At 35.3% G+C, this 18522-nt stretch overlaps 2 protein-coding genes and 9 non-coding genes across 11 annotated transcripts; 5 read left to right on the forward strand and 6 right to left on the reverse strand.

Moving 5' to 3' along the window:
• Positions 1 to 731: 731 nt before the first annotated feature.
• On the reverse strand, positions 732 to 954 carry C54D1.10. Its single transcript, NR_071434.1, has one exon. It is a non-coding gene; the product is annotated as an Unclassified non-coding RNA C54D1.10 (non-coding RNA).
• Positions 818 to 965, forward strand: C54D1.11. The gene has a single exon (NR_071435.1). It is a non-coding gene; the product is annotated as an Unclassified non-coding RNA C54D1.11 (non-coding RNA).
• Positions 966 to 1112: 147 nt separating this feature from the next.
• pgp-10 (P-GlycoProtein related) lies at positions 1113 to 8098 on the forward strand (the record flags this gene model as incomplete). Its single annotated transcript, NM_076804.5, has 29 exons — positions 1113 to 1281; positions 1841 to 1956; positions 2003 to 2104; positions 2151 to 2282; positions 2355 to 2488; positions 2828 to 2999; positions 3052 to 3176; positions 3225 to 3306; positions 3358 to 3444; positions 3487 to 3595; positions 3648 to 3752; positions 3803 to 3990; positions 4039 to 4179; positions 4230 to 4318; positions 4368 to 4662; positions 4954 to 5070; positions 5118 to 5327; positions 5386 to 5541; positions 5590 to 5691; positions 5754 to 5819; positions 5863 to 6122; positions 6168 to 6308; positions 6355 to 6495; positions 6547 to 6706; positions 6753 to 6842; positions 7102 to 7308; positions 7358 to 7462; positions 7504 to 7714; positions 7827 to 8098. The coding sequence occupies 29 exons, from the start codon at positions 1113 to 1115 to the stop codon at positions 7961 to 7963; spliced, it is 4149 nt and encodes a 1382-aa protein (NP_509205.2). The 3' UTR covers positions 7964 to 8098.
• bar-1 (Beta-catenin/armadillo-related protein 1) lies at positions 8082 to 12702 on the reverse strand. Its single transcript, NM_076805.8, has 17 exons — positions 12626 to 12702; positions 12385 to 12511; positions 12224 to 12319; positions 12062 to 12166; positions 11282 to 11428; positions 11111 to 11235; positions 10948 to 11062; positions 10681 to 10893; positions 10388 to 10633; positions 10229 to 10342; positions 10042 to 10185; positions 9868 to 9993; positions 9726 to 9821; positions 9451 to 9682; positions 9318 to 9406; positions 9115 to 9271; positions 8082 to 8464 (listed from the first exon to the last, which is right to left on the reverse strand). Exons 1-17 carry the CDS (start codon positions 12691 to 12693, stop codon positions 8229 to 8231), a joined length of 2436 nt encoding a protein of 811 aa, NP_509206.1. The 5' UTR covers positions 12694 to 12702; the 3' UTR covers positions 8082 to 8228.
• A 226-nt stretch (positions 12703 to 12928) lies between these two features.
• On the reverse strand, positions 12929 to 13064 carry F43E12.4. The gene has a single exon (NR_071436.1). It is a non-coding gene; the product is annotated as an Unclassified non-coding RNA F43E12.4 (non-coding RNA).
• F43E12.5 lies at positions 12961 to 13094 on the forward strand. The gene has a single exon (NR_071437.1). It is a non-coding gene; the product is annotated as an Unclassified non-coding RNA F43E12.5 (non-coding RNA).
• A 3056-nt stretch (positions 13095 to 16150) lies between these two features.
• F43E12.8 lies at positions 16151 to 16282 on the forward strand. Its single transcript, NR_071438.1, has one exon. It is a non-coding gene; the product is annotated as an Unclassified non-coding RNA F43E12.8 (non-coding RNA).
• Positions 16283 to 16392: 110 nt separating this feature from the next.
• F43E12.7 lies at positions 16393 to 16617 on the reverse strand. Its single transcript, NR_071439.1, has one exon. It is a non-coding gene; the product is annotated as an Unclassified non-coding RNA F43E12.7 (non-coding RNA).
• A 1052-nt stretch (positions 16618 to 17669) lies between these two features.
• On the forward strand, positions 17670 to 17815 carry F43E12.2. Its single transcript, NR_071440.1, has one exon. It is a non-coding gene; the product is annotated as an Unclassified non-coding RNA F43E12.2 (non-coding RNA).
• Positions 17738 to 17940, reverse strand: F43E12.3. Its single transcript, NR_071441.1, has one exon. It is a non-coding gene; the product is annotated as an Unclassified non-coding RNA F43E12.3 (non-coding RNA).
• Positions 17941 to 18076: 136 nt separating this feature from the next.
• On the reverse strand, positions 18077 to 18264 carry F43E12.6. The gene has a single exon (NR_071442.1). It is a non-coding gene; the product is annotated as an Unclassified non-coding RNA F43E12.6 (non-coding RNA).
• Between the last annotated feature and the right edge of the window lie 258 nt (positions 18265 to 18522).

Consider the following 18522-nt stretch of genomic DNA (forward strand, 5'->3'; position numbering starts at 1 on the left):
TAGTTTGAATGCATATGCCTTTGTTAATTTAAACTAATTTTGTTTAAAAAATTTGAAAATATTCTGTCAACTTTTGTATACCTGAAGTATATTAAACTTGTTAGACCTGCAGTCACTTCTAGCAAAAATGATATTATGGACTTCTAAAAATTACATACAATTGATTTTTGTTATTTTCGGAACTATTATCTCCTTTTACTGGCTCGAAGTGTCTAAGTAAGCTTGAGAGCACAAAGGACCCCCTCTCTTGTTTTGAAGAGTAGTTTCTACAATACTGATTTTGATAAGCCATGAAAAAATGTTATTATTTGAAGAGAAAAAAATCGTAAACATGACTATTAGGTACGCAATACTAAAATGTAGAGACCGGGAAACTATTTTTAAACCATTTATTTTGAATTTAAGCCAATTATTTTGAAAAAAGACGTTCGGAATGATAGAAAACCAACCAAAAGGTATATGCAAATATTTTTCCAATTTTTTAAAAATTTTTGACTGTTGGAGGTCTAGTATGAAATCTGTCAGACATGTTTGAAATAATCATTTTGTATGCAAGGTTAAAGATGCAAATATAATAGGGGGCAAGACATAAAAGAAGAAAAACGGTATTCGAAAACTCTGGTGACTGTAAATCACAAGTTCTCAACTTCCGAAATAAATGTTCCTTAGCTCATTTCAACTTATCAATTAATCTATCTTCCGTTTCATCCCATTTACCATTTCTTTTTTCTTTATCACTCTAAATACATATTTTCTGATAAGATTTCCGTTTCTGATTCATCTTCCCGTTTTTGTGTGTGTTTTCTTTAAGAACTTCTTGGGGGCCGCAGGTCATTTTAACACTCTCCACCCTCCATTTCGTCTCCATTCCATTCAACCGCATCGATCACCATCACCAACCGTGATGTTCTCGTTTTTGTGGTTGCGAGTAATGTAATGACCGCCTAATGAAGCCAAGTGTGGTCGCTTTTGTTTTCAAGATTTTTTCACTCAAATGTTTTTTTTAATTTAAAGTGCATCACTGAAGATTGATGTGTGGATATTGTTCTCTTTTTGTACTTTCTACAATTCAGTGATTCGAAGGTTGAATGTAACAATTAATTTTTCTGCAGATGTCAAATGAGAAAAATAAAAATGAGAGCACAAATAAAACCAACGAAATTGGAAATGCTGAAAAAAAAGAAGAAGCAGAAACAGAAGACAAGAAATCTCTGAAATCAATGATCTATCCGATTGAACCGTCAACGTTATATATTGATGATTTGAAGAATAGTAAGAAAGGTTAGTTCAATGAGTTTAAGAAATGTTTTTATCGTTGTTAAATAGAGTGTTCCCGGGAAAGTTGTGATTTTGAAGCTTATTGGATTCCAAGAATTGTGAACAATTAGTTATGAGTATAAGTAATATTGTTTGTTCTAAATTTAAAAAAAGTTGTCGAGTTTTTTGCAATGGTAAACCTGTGCCTTTTGAAATTTAAATATTGATAGATTTTATTTACTACATCATATTAACAAAGCTGTGAATTTTAGTAACTTTTAACCTTTAGTAACTAAGCAATTACATAAAAGATTGTGTCCAGATTCAGTTGGAAAAGCCGCGTGCGGCTTTGAACTCACACACCAAAATGTGAGGAATTCTGATACAGTGAATGTACCCCCTAAATTTTTTTGAGTGGTTCTATTTCTCTCATTTATTTTTCAAGTTGGATTAGCTTGCTATAATGAAAATGAATTTAAAAAAATAATTATGTGATTCGAAAAATTGAAAATTGCTTCTAATATAAATTTGACTTGTGATATGAGCGTATAGGCCCTTTTTTTAATTATCTTTACTCATTCAGCATATGACGTCACAATGGACGACCCCTTGGATAAATCCTCAGATTCCAAGCCAAAACTTGGATTTTTCGAACCCTACAAAAGGCTTTATGCGTTTGCCGATAGTATTGACATGCAGGTTTTGATTAACATTACTTTTATTCTATTAAATTTCATTTATTCAGCTGATGGCGATGGGTCTGTTTAGTGCACTACTTCAGTCTGCACTTCCTCCATTTGTTTGGCTTATTATGGGTAATTTTGTCTCAATATCAATTTTAAGAGAGGTAAATTGATCTGAAATTCTTTCAATGATAGTTTTTTGAAATGTAGGAAGGAAAACTTGGACTGAAAAATCTCACATCGGATTACCCAATCGACGATCAGTTTGCTCATTCTGCAACACCCGCTTTCATTTCGATGTTGGGACTGTCGATTGCGATGTTTATTGCAGCTTTCTGCCAGGTAACTTGTTTTGACATTTTCCGCCGATTTTATGGGTTTCTAAGTGTTTGTTGACTGTATTTCACTTTCCAGCGAATTGCTTGGGAAATTTCGTCGATCCGTCAAGTGTTCCGCATCAAGAAGGCATACATTCGAAAGTTGCTTCTTATGGATATCTCTTGGCTTGAATCCCGACAGAGTGGTCATGTTGCCGCAATGTTGCAAGAGTAAGATTTCCGCCATGATAATGATGATAGGAGTAAAGATCAGATAGTTCTACAACATAAAATCAACGAATAAAACCTGAAACCCCTAACCTTTACCTCGCGACAGGAGGAGAAAAGCAATGATAATAAATTTTGGTGGTCACCGAGGGAATGGGTGATAGTGGGGACAGGAGACTGGAATACAAAGGGATAGTTGTAGTTGTGAACGTAGCACAAAAGGAAGAGAGGTGAAATTTAGAATAAAATCACGCATGAACTTCGAATTTAATATTTTCAAGTTGAAAAGTTGTATATCAAGTGCTACCACAATATGCACGTACGTTAAATTTTGTTTTTCAGATCTGCTGACTCTATATACAATGGAATTTCCGATCATCTGCCCATGGTTGTCTTCATTTTATCGTACCTACTTGTTAACATTGGCGTATGCCTGTACATTCAGTGGGATGTGACACTGTTCATGTGTCTCGCGATCCCGCTGCTTATCATATCACGTATACTGTACAGTAAGGTGAGAGAATGATATAATTGATAGATAGGCTTACCGGAAGGAGTTTATTCAGTGGTTTGCAAACACAATGGAGGAGGAGACAAAGCTGCAGAACAAAATCACAAATCTTGTCAATGAAACGTTTAATTGTATAACTACGGTGATCTCATTCGCCGCTCAGAAACAAAAAATCAACAAGTAAGAGTATTGGGTAAACGGATTAAATGATATCTGGCAACTATTCAGGTTCGAGAAGTTATCTGCAGAACATAGCAAACTAACAGAGGAACGGTTGAGATCATCAGTAGTCTTTGATAGTTTAACACAGGTATTGGAATTCTCAATTTCTTACTGAAATATTCGCAATAAAAATTTTCAGATCCTCCTGACAGAGCTTATTTTCACTGGAGCACTTTGTTATGGGATTTGGAGGGTTGCTGACAATTCGCCAGGACGTCTTTGCGCAGTACAACTTTTTCCCGTTTTCGCGTACATTTTTAATTTACAGCTTGCAATCAACATGCTTTATATGTGTGTGACTTCTATTTCAATTGGCTTCCACATGAATGGAGCCACAAGAGCAAAAGATAACGCAAAAGAGATTTGCGAAGTTTTAAGTAAACAAAATTTGAAATTTAATGTACAGTTTAAAAATTGGTCCACATTCAGACGAGCAGCCAAAAATTGAAGTGGAACTTGCTTCAATTGACAACAATATCGACTATGTTCCAGTAACAAGGTGCAAGTATCGAAGACAGAGTATGAAGTTTATGGGTAAACTAATGAAGTTTATAGAGTCATGTGAAATTTTTAAAACTTTTTAGGGAAGGGAGCTCTTCACTTCCGCGATATTCACTTTTCGTATCCAAGCAGAAAAGAAACTGAAGTACTTCGTGGAATCTCATTTAAAGTAGAAGCTGGTGAAAAAATAGCGATTGTTGGGAGTAGTGGTAGTGGAAAAAGCACCCTCACTGCTCTACTGCTCCGGTTTTACGATCCAACTAAAGGAGCTGTAAGTTATTCTAGTGTATTTGTCATAAACTAATCTAGAAGCTATCAGATATTACTTGACGGTGAGAATATTAAAACGATGTGTCCGGATGATCTCCGAGGACAATGCTCCCTTGTTAGCCAGGAGCCAGTACTCTTTGATGGAACGATCAGTGACAACATTCGATATGGAAGGTTGGATGCCACTCAGGTTCCTTTTGATAATTTCAAACCGTTTTACCTTCAAGTTAAACTTTACAGCAAGAAATTAACGATGCAGCTAGGAAAGTGGGTGCATGGAAGTTTATCAATAGTTTACCTGATGGAATGCAGACCAGAGTTGGAGAACGGTATGCATGCATTTTAACTCAATTTTTACAATAATTTATCTGAATTCAGAGGGCACCAATTATCTGGTGGTCAAAAGCAGAGAGTTGCTATTGCTAGGGCAGTAATTCGTAAGCCAATTGTGTTGATTTTCGACGAAGCAACCTCTGCACTGGATAATATTCACGAGGAAGAAGTTAATGCAGCCATTGACTTAGCTTCCGAAGGTTTGACTACAATTACCATTGCACATCGGCTTTCAACGATAAAAAATTCTGATAGAATTATTGTATTGCACGAGGGGAAAATTGTAGAAGAAGGAGTGCCGGATGAGTTGATAGCTGATGCAAACGGAATTTTCCACAAAGTAAGCTTAAAGAGGGAGGAAGTATTTGGATAACATAGAAAACAATTCACGTAATATATAACCATTTCAAAGCTGAATGATGGTCAAAACTAACTTAGAAATACGATTACAAGTTTTCGATGACTGACACGGTGTGATCCCTAAATTTCTAACAAGTAAATAAAAATAGTGTCAAAGATTATTACCTCAATCATCCTTTTATCTTTTTTAATTCCCTTTAAATGGTATTTTTCTCACGATTCCAAATTTATTTCATTTTCTCAAAGTCAACTTTTATCTCAATCATGACAGATGTACAATGACCAACGCCTCGACCAACTGACTCAGCAACACCAACAGCTGCACCAGCAACAGGCAAAACCGCCATCCCTACAGCAACAGATGTCGTTCAGTCCTCCACCAAACATGGCACGTTGTAAATCAAACCATAAACCTTTATTCTCGTAAATTTTCAGGATCCCGATCAACAACGTCGTGCATGGGCACGCAGTTCGCTGGGTGGCAATAAAAAATTGGGAAAGTCGTACTCTGTAAACAGTATGGAGAAGGAAAAACTGAAACTGCCGGTGATGAGCAAAAAAAAGTCTGAGAGATTAGACTACAAATATTCAAAAGTTCACAGTATGGATGTGAAACAACACACGGACAGTATGCACGACGATGATGTAATCCGAACATTATTTTTTATTAATGTTGCTCAGGCAAAACTTTATTCTATTTTAGGATCTTCCTGGAAAAGAGACAAACTTCACAGTTTTAAAGGATCTTATCTACTCCTACAGAACAGGATTGCCACTTTTAGCAGGTGCTATACCAACAACAATTGTTAGAGCAGTTTTCTACCTTCTGATTTGTTTTCAAGTAGCGTCAGTGTTAGAGGTTACTCGATACTTGCAGCGTTCTTTTCATAATATTCTAACATTTTAGATTTCAATTGCTCCAGATGAGGAGCGAGCACTTCAGATTTTTATTGTAGCTGCAATTTATACAGCTTTGATCATTGTCAAAACTATTTTTGAGGCGCTTGGGGTAAATTTACTTTTGATTTCCCAAAATCCTTAATTTCCCCAATAATATGTTTCAAATTTTAGCGAATTTTCATCGCACTTTATGGACATGGCTTCTGCAAATTCATGAGAAATGAAATGTTTAGAAAGGTATACACTACTCTCTTGGTAAACTTTCGAAGCTTGATTTCAGGTTCTTCGCCATGGCGCTGCATACTTTGACGAGGAAAGAAACAGTCCAGGAAGGCTGGTTCACAAAGTGATCAACGAGTCGTCTACGTTGAATGAAATTATGGAACAAAAGCTTGATATGTTGATTCCTGGTGTTGTCTGCTCGCTGTTCTCCATTGTTTGCGCGTTATGGATCAACTGGAAAATGGCTCTTTTGTGTTCCTTCCAGTTCCCAGCATACTTTGTTATCAGAATATTACAAATCAGAGAAGGAACGAAGAGGTAGCCAGTCCATTAAATTTAGTCCGTTTCAAAAGTGTATTTCAGACAAAGACAAATGGTGGATGAAGAAAAAAAAGCTGCTAACTTAGCGTCCGTGGTGCTTGCAAACATGAGTACAATCAAAGCATACAATCTACAATCTCATTTTTATAACGTTTTTTGCGATGCTTTAAAACCAGTATCACAGTGAGTACAGTAATCGGTTGATTTAGTTCTAAAATTTGATTTTCAGATGTATGCAAAAACAATCCCTTATTTCTGCTCTTGTTTTTGCATGTCAATACTCGTTCACCTATATCCTTATTGCAATTACTCTTCACTTTGGAAAAGTGATGATGCTGGCAAACGAAATTAGTGTATTTGATTATATGAGGTAACCAGAACAGATCAGCAGAAACATAAAAATAAGAAAATGTCATTTAAGAGTTGTTCTGCTCACTCAGTTTGGTGCCAATTTCTTCTCACAACTCATCGCATCTGTCAGTGACTTTACCAAAGCGCAGATTGCAGCTGAAAACGTTATGAGGGTGATAAGAGAACCACCCGTTGACATGGATAACTTATCAGAGGAAGGCTTAAGACCGGTAAAATTATTAACTAAGCCAAGGAAATACAAGTTTTCTATTTTAGAAGCTGGAAGGAAACCTCTGTCTTAAGGATGTTTCGTTCAGATATCCTTCAAGACCCATTGTACCAGTGTTGACTAACTTGAACTTGAAGGTCAGTGTTTTTTTTAATACTTATGGGTTTCGTTCCCCCAAAATGTTCTTTTAATTATTTAATACTGAATTTTTAATTTTAATCCACACGTGAAAGTTTATTTTAATACTATTTTCATTTTCAGGCTTAGGAAACCATCTTCCTAAGCCTGAGAATGAAAAAAAGTTCACGTCTCTATCAAAAATTATGGAAAACATATTGAGGGGAACGAAACCCATAAGTACCTTTTTTGCATCGAATTTCAACGATCAACTTAAAGGTCAGGGGTGGAGAATCAATTGCACTTGTAGGACCTTCCGGGTCCGGTAAATCCTCGGTGATTTCTTTGTTCCAACGAATGTACAACGCCACGGATGGTGTTGTTATCATTGACAAGTACAACATCAAATCTATAAACCCGGCCTATTTAAGAAGATGCATTGTACAAGTCGGCCAGGAACCTGATCTTTTCTCTTTCACCATCAAGGTATCTTTAACCATTTATCAAAATCACAATAAAATGTTCTTGTTCTTAGGAAAATATTGCTTTTGGAATGATGGAAAGCGAAGCAACAATTGATAAAGTTATCGAAGCTGCAAAGATTGCGGACATTCATAATTTTATCACTAGTTTACCACAGGTGAGTTTAAAAATAAAACACATTAAAACAAAGCAATTTAGGGCTACGACACAGAGGTTGGAGAGTTTGGTGCCCAGCTCTCTGGCGGTCAAAAACAAAGAATTGCAATTGCCCGTGCAATTATCAGAAAACCAACTGTTCTACTGTTAGATGAGGCAACATCGGCATTGGATAGCGCCAGCGAGAGAGAAGTTCAAAACGCTTTTGAACGAGTCAAGAGGAGTACGAAGACTCAATGCACGTGTATTCAAAGTAAGAATTAGTATATTGAAACTGAAAAGTAATATTTAATGCGGTTTAAACTCTCAGCCAGTACGTCACGAGAATTGGCAAATCTCTAACGGGAAAAATGTTTTTTTTCCAGTCGCTCATCGTTTATCAACAATTCGAAACGTCGACAAAATATACGTTATTGTTCATGGAGAAATTGCCGAGGAAGGTAGCCATGAGCAGCTTATCAACTTGAAGGGTATCTACTACGAAATGAATCAAATGACGTAAATGAATTTGTTTTGGCATGCAAAAACTACACTCTGAATCTGGAATTCATAATTTGTAAATAATAGTTGTTATTTTTATAAAAATTTTCTTATCTGACACACTTTCTGAAATTGAAATTCAATAAAAATTCACTTTATTCAACATATTTTGCATGCCAATTCATGAACCCGTATACAAATAATTAGAATCTCATTTTCAAGGAATGTGCAACAAATATCCGACTGGGGTGGTGGAAAGTGTGGGGGTCTATGTTATAATTAAAAAATTAAAATCGACTATTCCTAGAAGGATAATAATCAGACGAATGACTACTCGGACCAGGGTTTGATGGAAGGTCGTTGTAAACTGGTGGACTACGGTCATAGCTGTTATATTGAGGAGGCGTTGGTCGCGGATAACAAGATGCTGTGGCATGGGGATCCAAGTACGTCTCGGGAGGTCCAATTGAGTATTCTGGATACATTGCTGGTGGGGAATGGTACATTGGTGAGTTGTATGGTTCTGAAGAAATATTTGTTTTTGGTTCTAGGTTCATAGTTTCTTTAATAGTATATTGTCTCAATCCAATTCGAAGGTGGAGTAGCGTCAGTGAAAAGTTTAGTAAAATAATCTTAAGAAAAAAACAAAACAATCATACAGCCGAAATAAAATATTACGAAATATATGTATTCTTTCAAAAAGTTTTGGCACCCCCACTTATAGAGCAAATACGTTAATTAAAAACCTTCATTTCACATTTAAACAATTTTTACTTCCAAAAAATGGGTAACTATGTAAAATGAATAATTGTCAAATTTTGATTGTTATTTTAAAAAAGTTGAAAAATTACATCTATAACAATTTTCCTAAGTTTTTTTTTCGCTCTCACAATGGTAAGCAAAACTATGTATGTAGATAGAATCTTTGGAATCCTGCGTTTATCAAAGTTGGCAATATATAAAAACTTCGGGAAGTTTTCGGCAACGAACAATCGTGTTGCCGAAGCTTTGAAAATTATCGAACATATATCTTTGTTGAGCTTATATTTTAAACTGCTTTTCTAAAGACATCTTCAAAATTTTGACATCCGGCAAATGTCAAAATGGCCGAAAGTTATTTGTTAAATTTGATTAGCTTCCTAGAGCAAATTAAATTGTCATCTTATATCTTACTTGATGAATCTCGTCCGGAGCTGTTGCAATACGAATCCATCATAGTATCATCTGTTAAAGGTGTAGACCATTGCTCTCCAGCTCCCTCACACACTTCACCGCTACTATTTAGTGCTTCGCTTCGTGGGGTGGTCATGCTCATGTGACCAAATTGGCTCTGTAATACTGACTTTTTCTTAGAGTTATCCCCCATTTTGTGTTACCTCTAAATATGAATTGTATCTTGGAAGAGTATTCCTTGTCTTTTCTCGCTTCTCATACATCATCTTGAGAATATTATTTGCTAGACTTGCTGTAAATTTTCAGTTCTACTTGTCTATTGGTGTGCAACGTTACCTAATTCAGGGTGAGTTTGAGATTGCATTTGAACATTTTGAAGCATTTTAACAAGAACGTCATCTCTGTCAAGTACGTTTGCCATTTGCTCATGATGCATCAAATTATAAATCAAGGCCAGAGCCGATGATTTCGTGTTCTCTTCAACGTTGGCTTTTTGTAATACAAAAATTGGAAGAGTATGACCATCGCCCATTCGGCTATTTTCAGGAGTTTGCAGGAAGAAAACAACCTATAAATTGAAATTTGGGTTTTCAACCTGAAAACATTAATACCTCGTTGAGAATGTCCTGGTCTCTTGTAATCCATCGCAGGATTTGAATACAAAGATGAATGATATCTTTCACGCGGACACCTTCGATAGATTCTTGCTTGAAATCCAACAATTATTAGTCGGTTTGTTGACTTTTTACTTACCACATTCAGCTGGGTACATGCCACTCTCAAAATATGAATGAGTTGCTCAACAAAACCTTTATCTCCAATTCGGCATGATCGGAATGGAGCAAGAAGGGCATGTTGGGATACAACTTTCAGCAGGAGCTAAATTAAATCTCAATTTCTTATTAGCCCTTCAAATTAATGACTTACACTCAATGTGTGTTTCAGCAATACTGGTCTCATTGTTAACAATTTGTGTAGAAATAATGCAGGATCTCGGAAAACAAATGCTTGGACCTTATCTGACATTGGATGTCCAACACAGAGATGCCGTAGCGTGCAAATTAGGCTTTCCTGAAAACCGTATTGTTAAGCTTTGAAATTTAAATGTTATTACAATATAATCCTCCATTTGCTGTGCTTCTTTATCTCTCAAGTCACCCATCTCTTTGGTGGCAATTGTTAAAGCTCTCACAAGAATGACAACCCCATTGTTGCCACACATAAACTCCTGGAATTAAAATTAATACTATATCTTGATTTCTGACAAAAGCACCTTGTTATGCCTGTTGTTTGCAACTAGATTTGACATTATCTGAGCAGAATATAGACGGATTGTTGTATTTCGAGAATTGACCAGCTCCAGAAGAGATTTCAAAAGTAAATCTTCTTTTATTTTGCTTGGTACGTCACTTATATTTCGCAAAGTTTCAAGGGTTGATTGTACAAGTCGCGGACTACCATGTGAAAGAAGATTGGCGAGAATTTGGCGACCACCAAAAGCAACAAGATTTGGAGCGTCCTGGAAAAGTTCAGACATTACATCCTTCAGTTTCAAATATTTCTTACAAAGTTCGAAAATGTTTTCAAAAGTTGCGTAGTTCGCCAAAGCAAATTTTCATAAACTCTGTGTTGTAGTAGCATGAGCAGTTTTTGAGGTCCTCCCATTTTCACAAACTTGATTTTCTGTTCGGTGTTCTTTTCACACAAAACTCTGATCAAGTCAACTATCACTGGAAGAAGTTTTTCTGATTTCTCCGCTTCTAACCACGGAGTCACATGCTGCAATTTTTTGTAAATTTTTTTTTTTCAATTTTTTTTCTTCTTTAATCTTACAGTAATCGCATCTTGTTGACGCGCAATGATCACACTTTGTCCGCCTCTCTGCTTATCGGACAGAATCGAATGCATAGTAAGAATGGCATATTTGTATATTGAACTTGGATAAGTACTGTAACAGCTATTTGAATGATTTTTTTCTGAAATTTAACTTTCTTACCCAATATGCCTAATAAGATTTGGAATTATATCAGGTTGTTCTGCGATCGCTCGAGTGACAAGATCAATTCCTTCCTGTCGGTTGCAAATGTGGAAGAATGTTCCCAAAGTGCAACGAATGATGTTCTGAAAATATATGATGTATTAAACTGTGCAAGTGCACAAGCTATACCGGGAATTCAACTTTGTCACGGAGAAGATCACGCAGTGTAAATATAACACGGGGGTCCACAATTCGAGCTTCATTTTGCCGTCGCATTGGGTCACACTCCATCTTCGCAATATTTTGCATCAGAATTACAGCTTTGTGCACAACCTCCTGTAAGATTTTTGTTTGAATAATGTTTTTTTCAGCAGAACAATCAATTTTTTTAAATTTTTTCCAGATACTTCAATTTTGATAATCGATTTTAAATGTTACAAACAATCAAAAGTTCAAACACCGGCTTCATCAGTAAGCAGCATTAGAACCAATTTATCTTTGTGTTAATATCAGTACTGAAATCAAAAGTTCATAGTTTAATTTCAGATTTTGTGATTTGAAAATTTAAGTGAATAAATTCGACTAAATATTTTTCTTACTGTAGATTTGATAATTTATTTTGAGTAATTGAAAGTTAAAAATCAATTAACATCATATTATACCTAAATGAAATAATAGTAGTCCAGTAATAGTAGTAATAGTAATAGTAATAGTAATAATAGTAATAGTAGACATACGTTTCTAATTTTTTAAAGTTTTTTTTTCAAAAATTTCAGTCACAGTTCTGATAAGTTGCTAAGTTTTCCAAAAATTTGTAACATTTCGAGCATTGTTGCATGTTGGAATACAAGATGTTTGAATATAATTAAAATATAAAAAATAGGTCAAAACCGAGGATTTTTTTAATTCATATATTGTGAAATTATGAGTATGAATATTTCAAAAAAGTTTTGAACAAAAAAATCTTACATTATCCTGATCTTTCATAAGCATAGTGAGTTCTGGAATTGCTCGAACTGTGTTATACTGCCCATCCGCTTGATTTTGCGTGATCCCATCAAACTTTTGTTTTTGCTGGAAGAAAAATAACAATTTTGTCCACCAGCGCATTTTGATATGAAATGGTCTTACTTGATCTGAAAGAGTGGGGATCGGCTCATAGTCGGCCATGGATGACATTCCGGAAAGATGCGATGACGGATGTAGAGATGATATAATAGATGGAGCCTGAAATTGAAACACATTAATCTTTGTTGTGTGTGTGTGTCTATCTCTCCTCTGTTTTCTCGTACCTCACTGTGATTCATTGTTTGGAAACCGCTATCAAAGTTGTGATTCCGCCACATATCCACCTTGCGGTGGCCGGTGCAGGGCGTTGAGCCCATGTGTATATCCGAATAGCTCGAGGTGTGTTGCTCCCTGTAAAAAATATTTTAAAACAGTTTTAAAATTTTTTTTTTGATAACTCCCAACATCAAAATAAATTGTTTCTTTTCCTCAAATTTGCAGGCTCGTTCAATCAAAAAAACTTACATTGTAAAAGATGCCTCTGATAAATTTGTGTCGTCATGGTTAATAACTAGGTTCGGATCCAGGTCCATCCCAGTTTTCTGAAAAAAAAAGCCAAATATTTTTTTATGAATCAATTCGAACAAGAAAAACGATTTGTCTGCCGGATGAAGAGAAAAAATAGGAAAAAGCAGTGAAAAAACTGAATGAACAAAATGTTTGAAAACATTACAAATCTTCCTGCTGGGCACAAGAAAGAGTGTGTGGTGATGGGGCGGTGAAATAGTGAGATAGAGAGTCTAAGGCTTGTGTAATGAAGAAAAAGCAATAATAGAAATGAGCGGTTTGTACCTAACCTAGAGTAAAGGGCTATTGATATCAGATGGCTTCTATTTCACCCCCAATCATTCCCATCCCCTTGCCCGTCCCGCTCGCATTATTCAACCCATTTTCTTTCGTGCTTTCAATCACCTATCAGTGAGTGAGCAGCCAAAGGTGTGAAATTGGCTAATAAAATTTAGAGGTATGTTTCAATAATAATGATTATCTGTGGTGAAACGAGAAGGCACACAGTCATCAGTTGTGGGTTTGAAATGAACAAACGGGAAAGACGGGGGAAACAACTTTGATAAGGATGTATTTGGGAGGAGAACTGGGAAGGCTGGGAGAGAAAATAGAAATGGGATAGCTTAGTCGTAAATTATCAGTTGGGATAATTAGTCGACTCTTATTTATCAAGTCCTTCATTTTTATTCTTCTTTATTTTCTTATTCATTTATATCATATCAGCATAACGACCCAGATTTGCTGTTTTTCAAAAGGTTTCTAGTGGAAAATCAAACAAGCCATCATTTGGTTTCCGTTAGACAGAATCGTTATCAGGATTATTCATTTTAGACAAAAGTTTGGTCAATAGGAAAGTGTTAATCATGGCAAATTAGAATAACCAAGAGTACAACCTTAAAAATAATTTTTAAAAATTGTGTTAACTTTCAAATTGCAGGATAAAATTGCAAACTGTGAATGATAAAAAAAAGTTAATTTTCTTTCAGGCTAAGTTTCTGGCATTCAAATTATTTAAGCAAAACTTTGATTGTTATTTATTATAATTTTATTGGAGTTCACTACTATAAATTATGTTTTTTTTATTGTTTCATGCAATGGATCAATTGCTAATTTTCATGATACACTTTTGAAAAGGTTTTTTTTTATTTCCGCTGAAGAAAAGCATCATCATTAATATGACTTTTTATCCTGTTTTCCAATACTATGAACTTTGATTTTTTGAAGGACACGTTAATGACTCATTTAGTGGGTATGAGTTGCCTATTGTTTGTACATTTAAACACTTTCACAGACAAATTGCATTTACTTGTTATGTACACAATGTCATAAAGACTACAACTTAAAAATTATATTAATGAATTAACTATCTTTCATACTATTCTGAAAAAGTTTTTGCTCAATTTATTTTTTAAGTTGTAAAAACTTATAATATATTATTATTTTACAACCGGAAAAAAGTGAAATTACGTCGAGAAAAAGCAATAAAAGAAGAATAGTTTGTTTAAGAAATGGAGAAAAGTGTTGCAACGGGTGCTCCATGTCGGGGGTTTACTGATAACAGTGTTCTCCTTATGAGCAATCTTTCATAAAGACATCATTTAACATTTCAAAATCTTACAGGAAATTGGAATATTTAAAAAATCAGTGCTTCCGTCTTGTGCTAAAAAAAAACATTTTTAACCTCAAAAGTTATTTTAACTTGCAATGTGTGTTATTTATGACTATTGCAAAAAGGATCTCATAAAAAAATAACTTTTTTTAACTGAAATTTTTCAATCCTTCACCAATTTTTCAATACAGGCGTCAATATTCCAAAGTTGGGTTTCTAAAAAGATGATAAGTAAAGATTGCGAGAAATGAAAATTTTAACACATGATAATGATACATATTATCAATTTTGAAGAAAAGAATAAGACGCAGTGGAATGTTGCAGTGTTCATTTGGAAGTAACTGAACTAATATAATAATTCGAAAAAAAGTAGATACGTAAATATACAGTTGTCAGAATAAGTGCTTTAATTTTTTCTTCAAAATTCTACGTGATTATTTATTTGAAAACTTGTTGGACACCAACAAACGCAATGAATATTATCTTCAAATTATTGCCACCTCAAACTCCATTTGGAACATTACCTAAAAATTAATATAATATTTTTGGCCGTAGAGCCTCATAGAAGAAGTATTTTGGTACTTCCATTTCAAATTTTAGTTTTTCCGGATTGAAAACAAAACAAATTATTTCGGTATTTCATGAAAACCGGATAAAATAACTGTTACAATTATTTCTGAATGGCCACGTGTCCCGGTTATTTCAGAACAAATCGCACCTTGCAGCGCGCCCATGTGACCATGCGATTGTTATTATAGATTATAAAGAACTACAGAAAAAAAAAACAATGGAGATCAAAATTCATGGGAGACGGTAAAAAGATAGACATTTTTCAGCAAAAAGATTGACGATAAGAATGAAGGATTCATCATGTTTCCTTCTGTCTTCATCTCCTTTTTTTGTTGTGTTTATTTTTTATTGCAGTAAATTTTTCGCGCGTAATGAACACTAAAAATATAAAACATGAGGATATCATCGAAAGTAAGGAAGATAATTGTTGGAGGTGAGAAATACCATCTTGAACCTCTTTTTGAGGGAAGTACGATAGGAATCACCGACCGGACAGTAGCGTCCAATCTGTCTATCCCCTCAGCAGGGCACGAGGACAACATGAAAAATTATCCATTATTCTGTTTCTCGGCGAGTACATTACAATTGCCCCTTTTCCATCTTCTAGCGCCTAAGCAAAAATTGAAAAGAAGGGTAAAAACATTTTAGTGCAATTTTTTAGTGTCGCTTGTATGTGTGTGTGTGTGTGTCGACTGTCGACGCTAAATGTTTGGGAGATTGATAAGGTCGTTTGTGGAACTAATAGACAGAGAGAAAATTGAAAATGAAGAGGATTTAATGAGAAAAAGAAATAGCAAAAACGGCAACAGTTCTTGATGTAACCAATTGATTAAAACGAATGTTGTCACATTTGAAACTGATATGTATTATTAAAATGATTGAAACTTCAAACAAAGCAGAGGATCAAAAACAAAAACATTTTAAGACTGGAGCTTGATCCCGAATTACGTGAATGGCATACAATATTGCTTTCGTCTTAAATTATTATATTTTTTTCTAAAGCTTGACATGTCGGGTTAAAGGCACAAATGATTGGAGTGGGTTTTGACACGGCTTTGCTAAGAATGCCAAAGTATATAGACTTGATCATATGATTTAAAAAAAAAGAAAACTTTGAAAATTTCAAACCTAAAGTGCACACATTTTTCATAATAGAAAGTTATTTGTTTCAAATTCTGGTTTGAATAATTATTATTTTATTCGCAAACGCCTTCAATTTATAAATCATGATCATAAAACTGATTGTGAGAAGATGAAAATTTTCAAATCCCCATAAAAATTTTAAATGTGATTCAAAACTGCACAGTGGATTGGATAAGTCAGTGAAGAGATTGTGTGAGTTCTAATGTCAGCGGAGGTCTACGAATGTAAAGTCGTTTGTGCAAAGGTCAGTGAAGTGAAGACTCTTCACCAAAATTCACCCACTTTTATTGAGCAATCTGAATTGCCACATATATCTCACAAACTGAACGAAGGTGAGAGAAAGAGGAAGAGACAATGTGGGCGAAAAGCTGAAAGAAGGGGAGGAGTAGATGGGAAAGAGATGAACTCTCAATAATCAATTGTCAATCGCAAAGCTATAAACTGGCGCGGCGAAGGGGAGAATGATTGTGTTAGTGTTAGTCTTCAGTGCCACTCTTCATTGTCAGTGCTAATGTTTGTGTTACAAATCTTGTCGTATCTTTATTTCTTCAATAGTAAAACCATCAGCGCCAGTTATCAAGATTTGAAACAGCAGTGAATATCGAGAAGTGAAGCACGAAGATCGAGAATTAAGGAGAAGCAGGGTTAATGTCAAATGTTAACCAGCGGATTCAAAGGACCGCTGTGTTGATTTATCACCAAAAGTTGTGTTACAAAAGTTGTCTTCGCTAATCATTCTAGCCGCATGTAACAGCTGTTTTTTGAGGAATGATAGAAATTGATTTTATTAGCTGTTCATGTTGTTTAAAAAAAAATAAAAGAGCAATTATCAACTAGCTATCAATCAACTAACAACTAATATCATATTTCTGAAATAAGCTACTTTTGTAGTAGCCTTCAAATGAATTTTCTATTCTGTCCGATTTAATAAAATGGTAATAATCAAAACCTGAGTACGTCAAAAACTTATCGAACGTCAACTTCAATCAGTAAAAACTTGTCTGAAACAAATATAAAAGCGTCGGAAGTAAGTTTTTGTTGGGAATTTGAGAAATTCTTGTTGAACGTTATTTTGTTTCATTTACTAGGCTTCTAGGCCTACGAGCTAATAAAAATTAATAGCAGCCTGTAATAGACTTGCAGTGTTTGCCAAAACAGTAATGACTTATAAACACTAGAAAATATGTATACAAATCAAGCTTAATTTCTGCTAAATTGAGAAGTGCACATGTATCATATATGTAGAAACATACATCACGAAACCTTACTAAAATGACAATTTTAGTCAAGGGTAAGCTTTTAAATTTTTGAAAAATAGTTAGTTTTAAAAAGTGCCGGAACGAAATTGACGAAATTGCAGTTCGCCGATTTTTGCGCACTCCTGATAAATTCAGATGAACCGAAAGCATTATGAAAAATGTATTTAATCTTAGAAAACACATAAGTTCACAAATTATGTGTTATAAATCGATCTTTTATGCCAAAACTGCATCTCAAACTGCTGTTATTTCAGACTTAGCTAAAATATAAGAACGTTCTAAAATTATATTCTATGAAAACAAACGAAAACAAAAGAAACGGAAACAAAATTTGTCTTTTCTAAGCTTCGACGGCGTGTGCACCATCTCCTAACACGGGCTCCCTCCGAAATAATCCCCAACGGGAGTGTTGGTGGTGGAGGCACCCAAGCCACAATTGATAAATGGTCTTGGCCATTTTTAGGGCTAAAGTAAAATATGGCCAGTATCTGAGGGGTCTTTTTGTCTTCTCGACTTTCGCTTTGTTGTATCTGCTATCGAATGAAGGATGGGCTCAACTCAACAGATCTTTTTCAAGATCAATGTGCCCCCTAGGAGACCGGGGAGGAGGTGGAGAAGAAGGAGGGAAGAATAAGATTCGATGCTCAGGCTTCGCCAATAGTTTTATGATATGAGAGAAAACGAGGATCGAGGGCGCAGTTTTGCTATTTTTATTAGTAATGCGCAAGGAATGTGTACAGGTGGCGCTAATGTGCTGAACGATTAGAATCGAGAAGAAAAACGAGGCATTTGAAGATGGGGGTAAGATGAAGATGAGGCAAAATGTGTGAGTGTGCGGTGTGTGTTTCAATTCACAAAAAAGCAGCTGAAGGAGGTGAAGACAGCGACAGCCGGCGGCAGGAGAAGGGGTGTGAATATGGTGAGCTGTCAAGTAGAAGAATGATGAATACGGTAAACGGATGGAAATCCGTCGAGAGGGCACAACAAGGATGCGTCGCCTTTGCGGCATTCATCAGGCAGACGGCGTGCACACTTCCAGCTGTCATCAAGAACCTTTCAAAGCTGAACATTGACCGATCGTTTTCTTTTCCAAATGTGAGACTTTTTCTCTCGCCACCAGATTTGCAACATGTGACAATCAGGATGTGCGAGATGGAAGGGTGAAATGAGTTCAAATTTATTGTATGATTTTATTGTACAGAAGTAACAAAGTGCATCTTTAAAAATATACTTCCAAGACCATTGAGCCTTTTTTGAAGTCCCAAGTGCCGAAA

The sequence above is a fragment of the Caenorhabditis elegans genome, chromosome X, assembly GCF_000002985.6.
Source record: "Caenorhabditis elegans chromosome X".
In the NCBI taxonomy this organism is placed as follows: domain Eukaryota; kingdom Metazoa; phylum Nematoda; class Chromadorea; order Rhabditida; family Rhabditidae; genus Caenorhabditis; species Caenorhabditis elegans.

What these genes read in the sequence shown, in the direction of transcription:
- bar-1 (NM_076805.8), bottom strand. Translation starts at nt 12,693, where the DNA reads ATGGACCTGGATCCGAACCTAGTTATTAACCATGACGACACAAATTTA. An exon ending in CATGTACCCAGCTGAATGTG is followed by an intron (nt 9,822 to 9,867) that starts GTAAGTAAAAAG and finishes TTGGATTTCAAG; the next exon opens with CAAGAATCTATCGAAGGTGT. An exon ending in GATACAATTCATATTTAGAG is followed by an intron (nt 9,272 to 9,317) that starts GTAACACAAAAT and finishes TCAGTATTACAG; the next exon opens with AGCCAATTTGGTCACATGAG.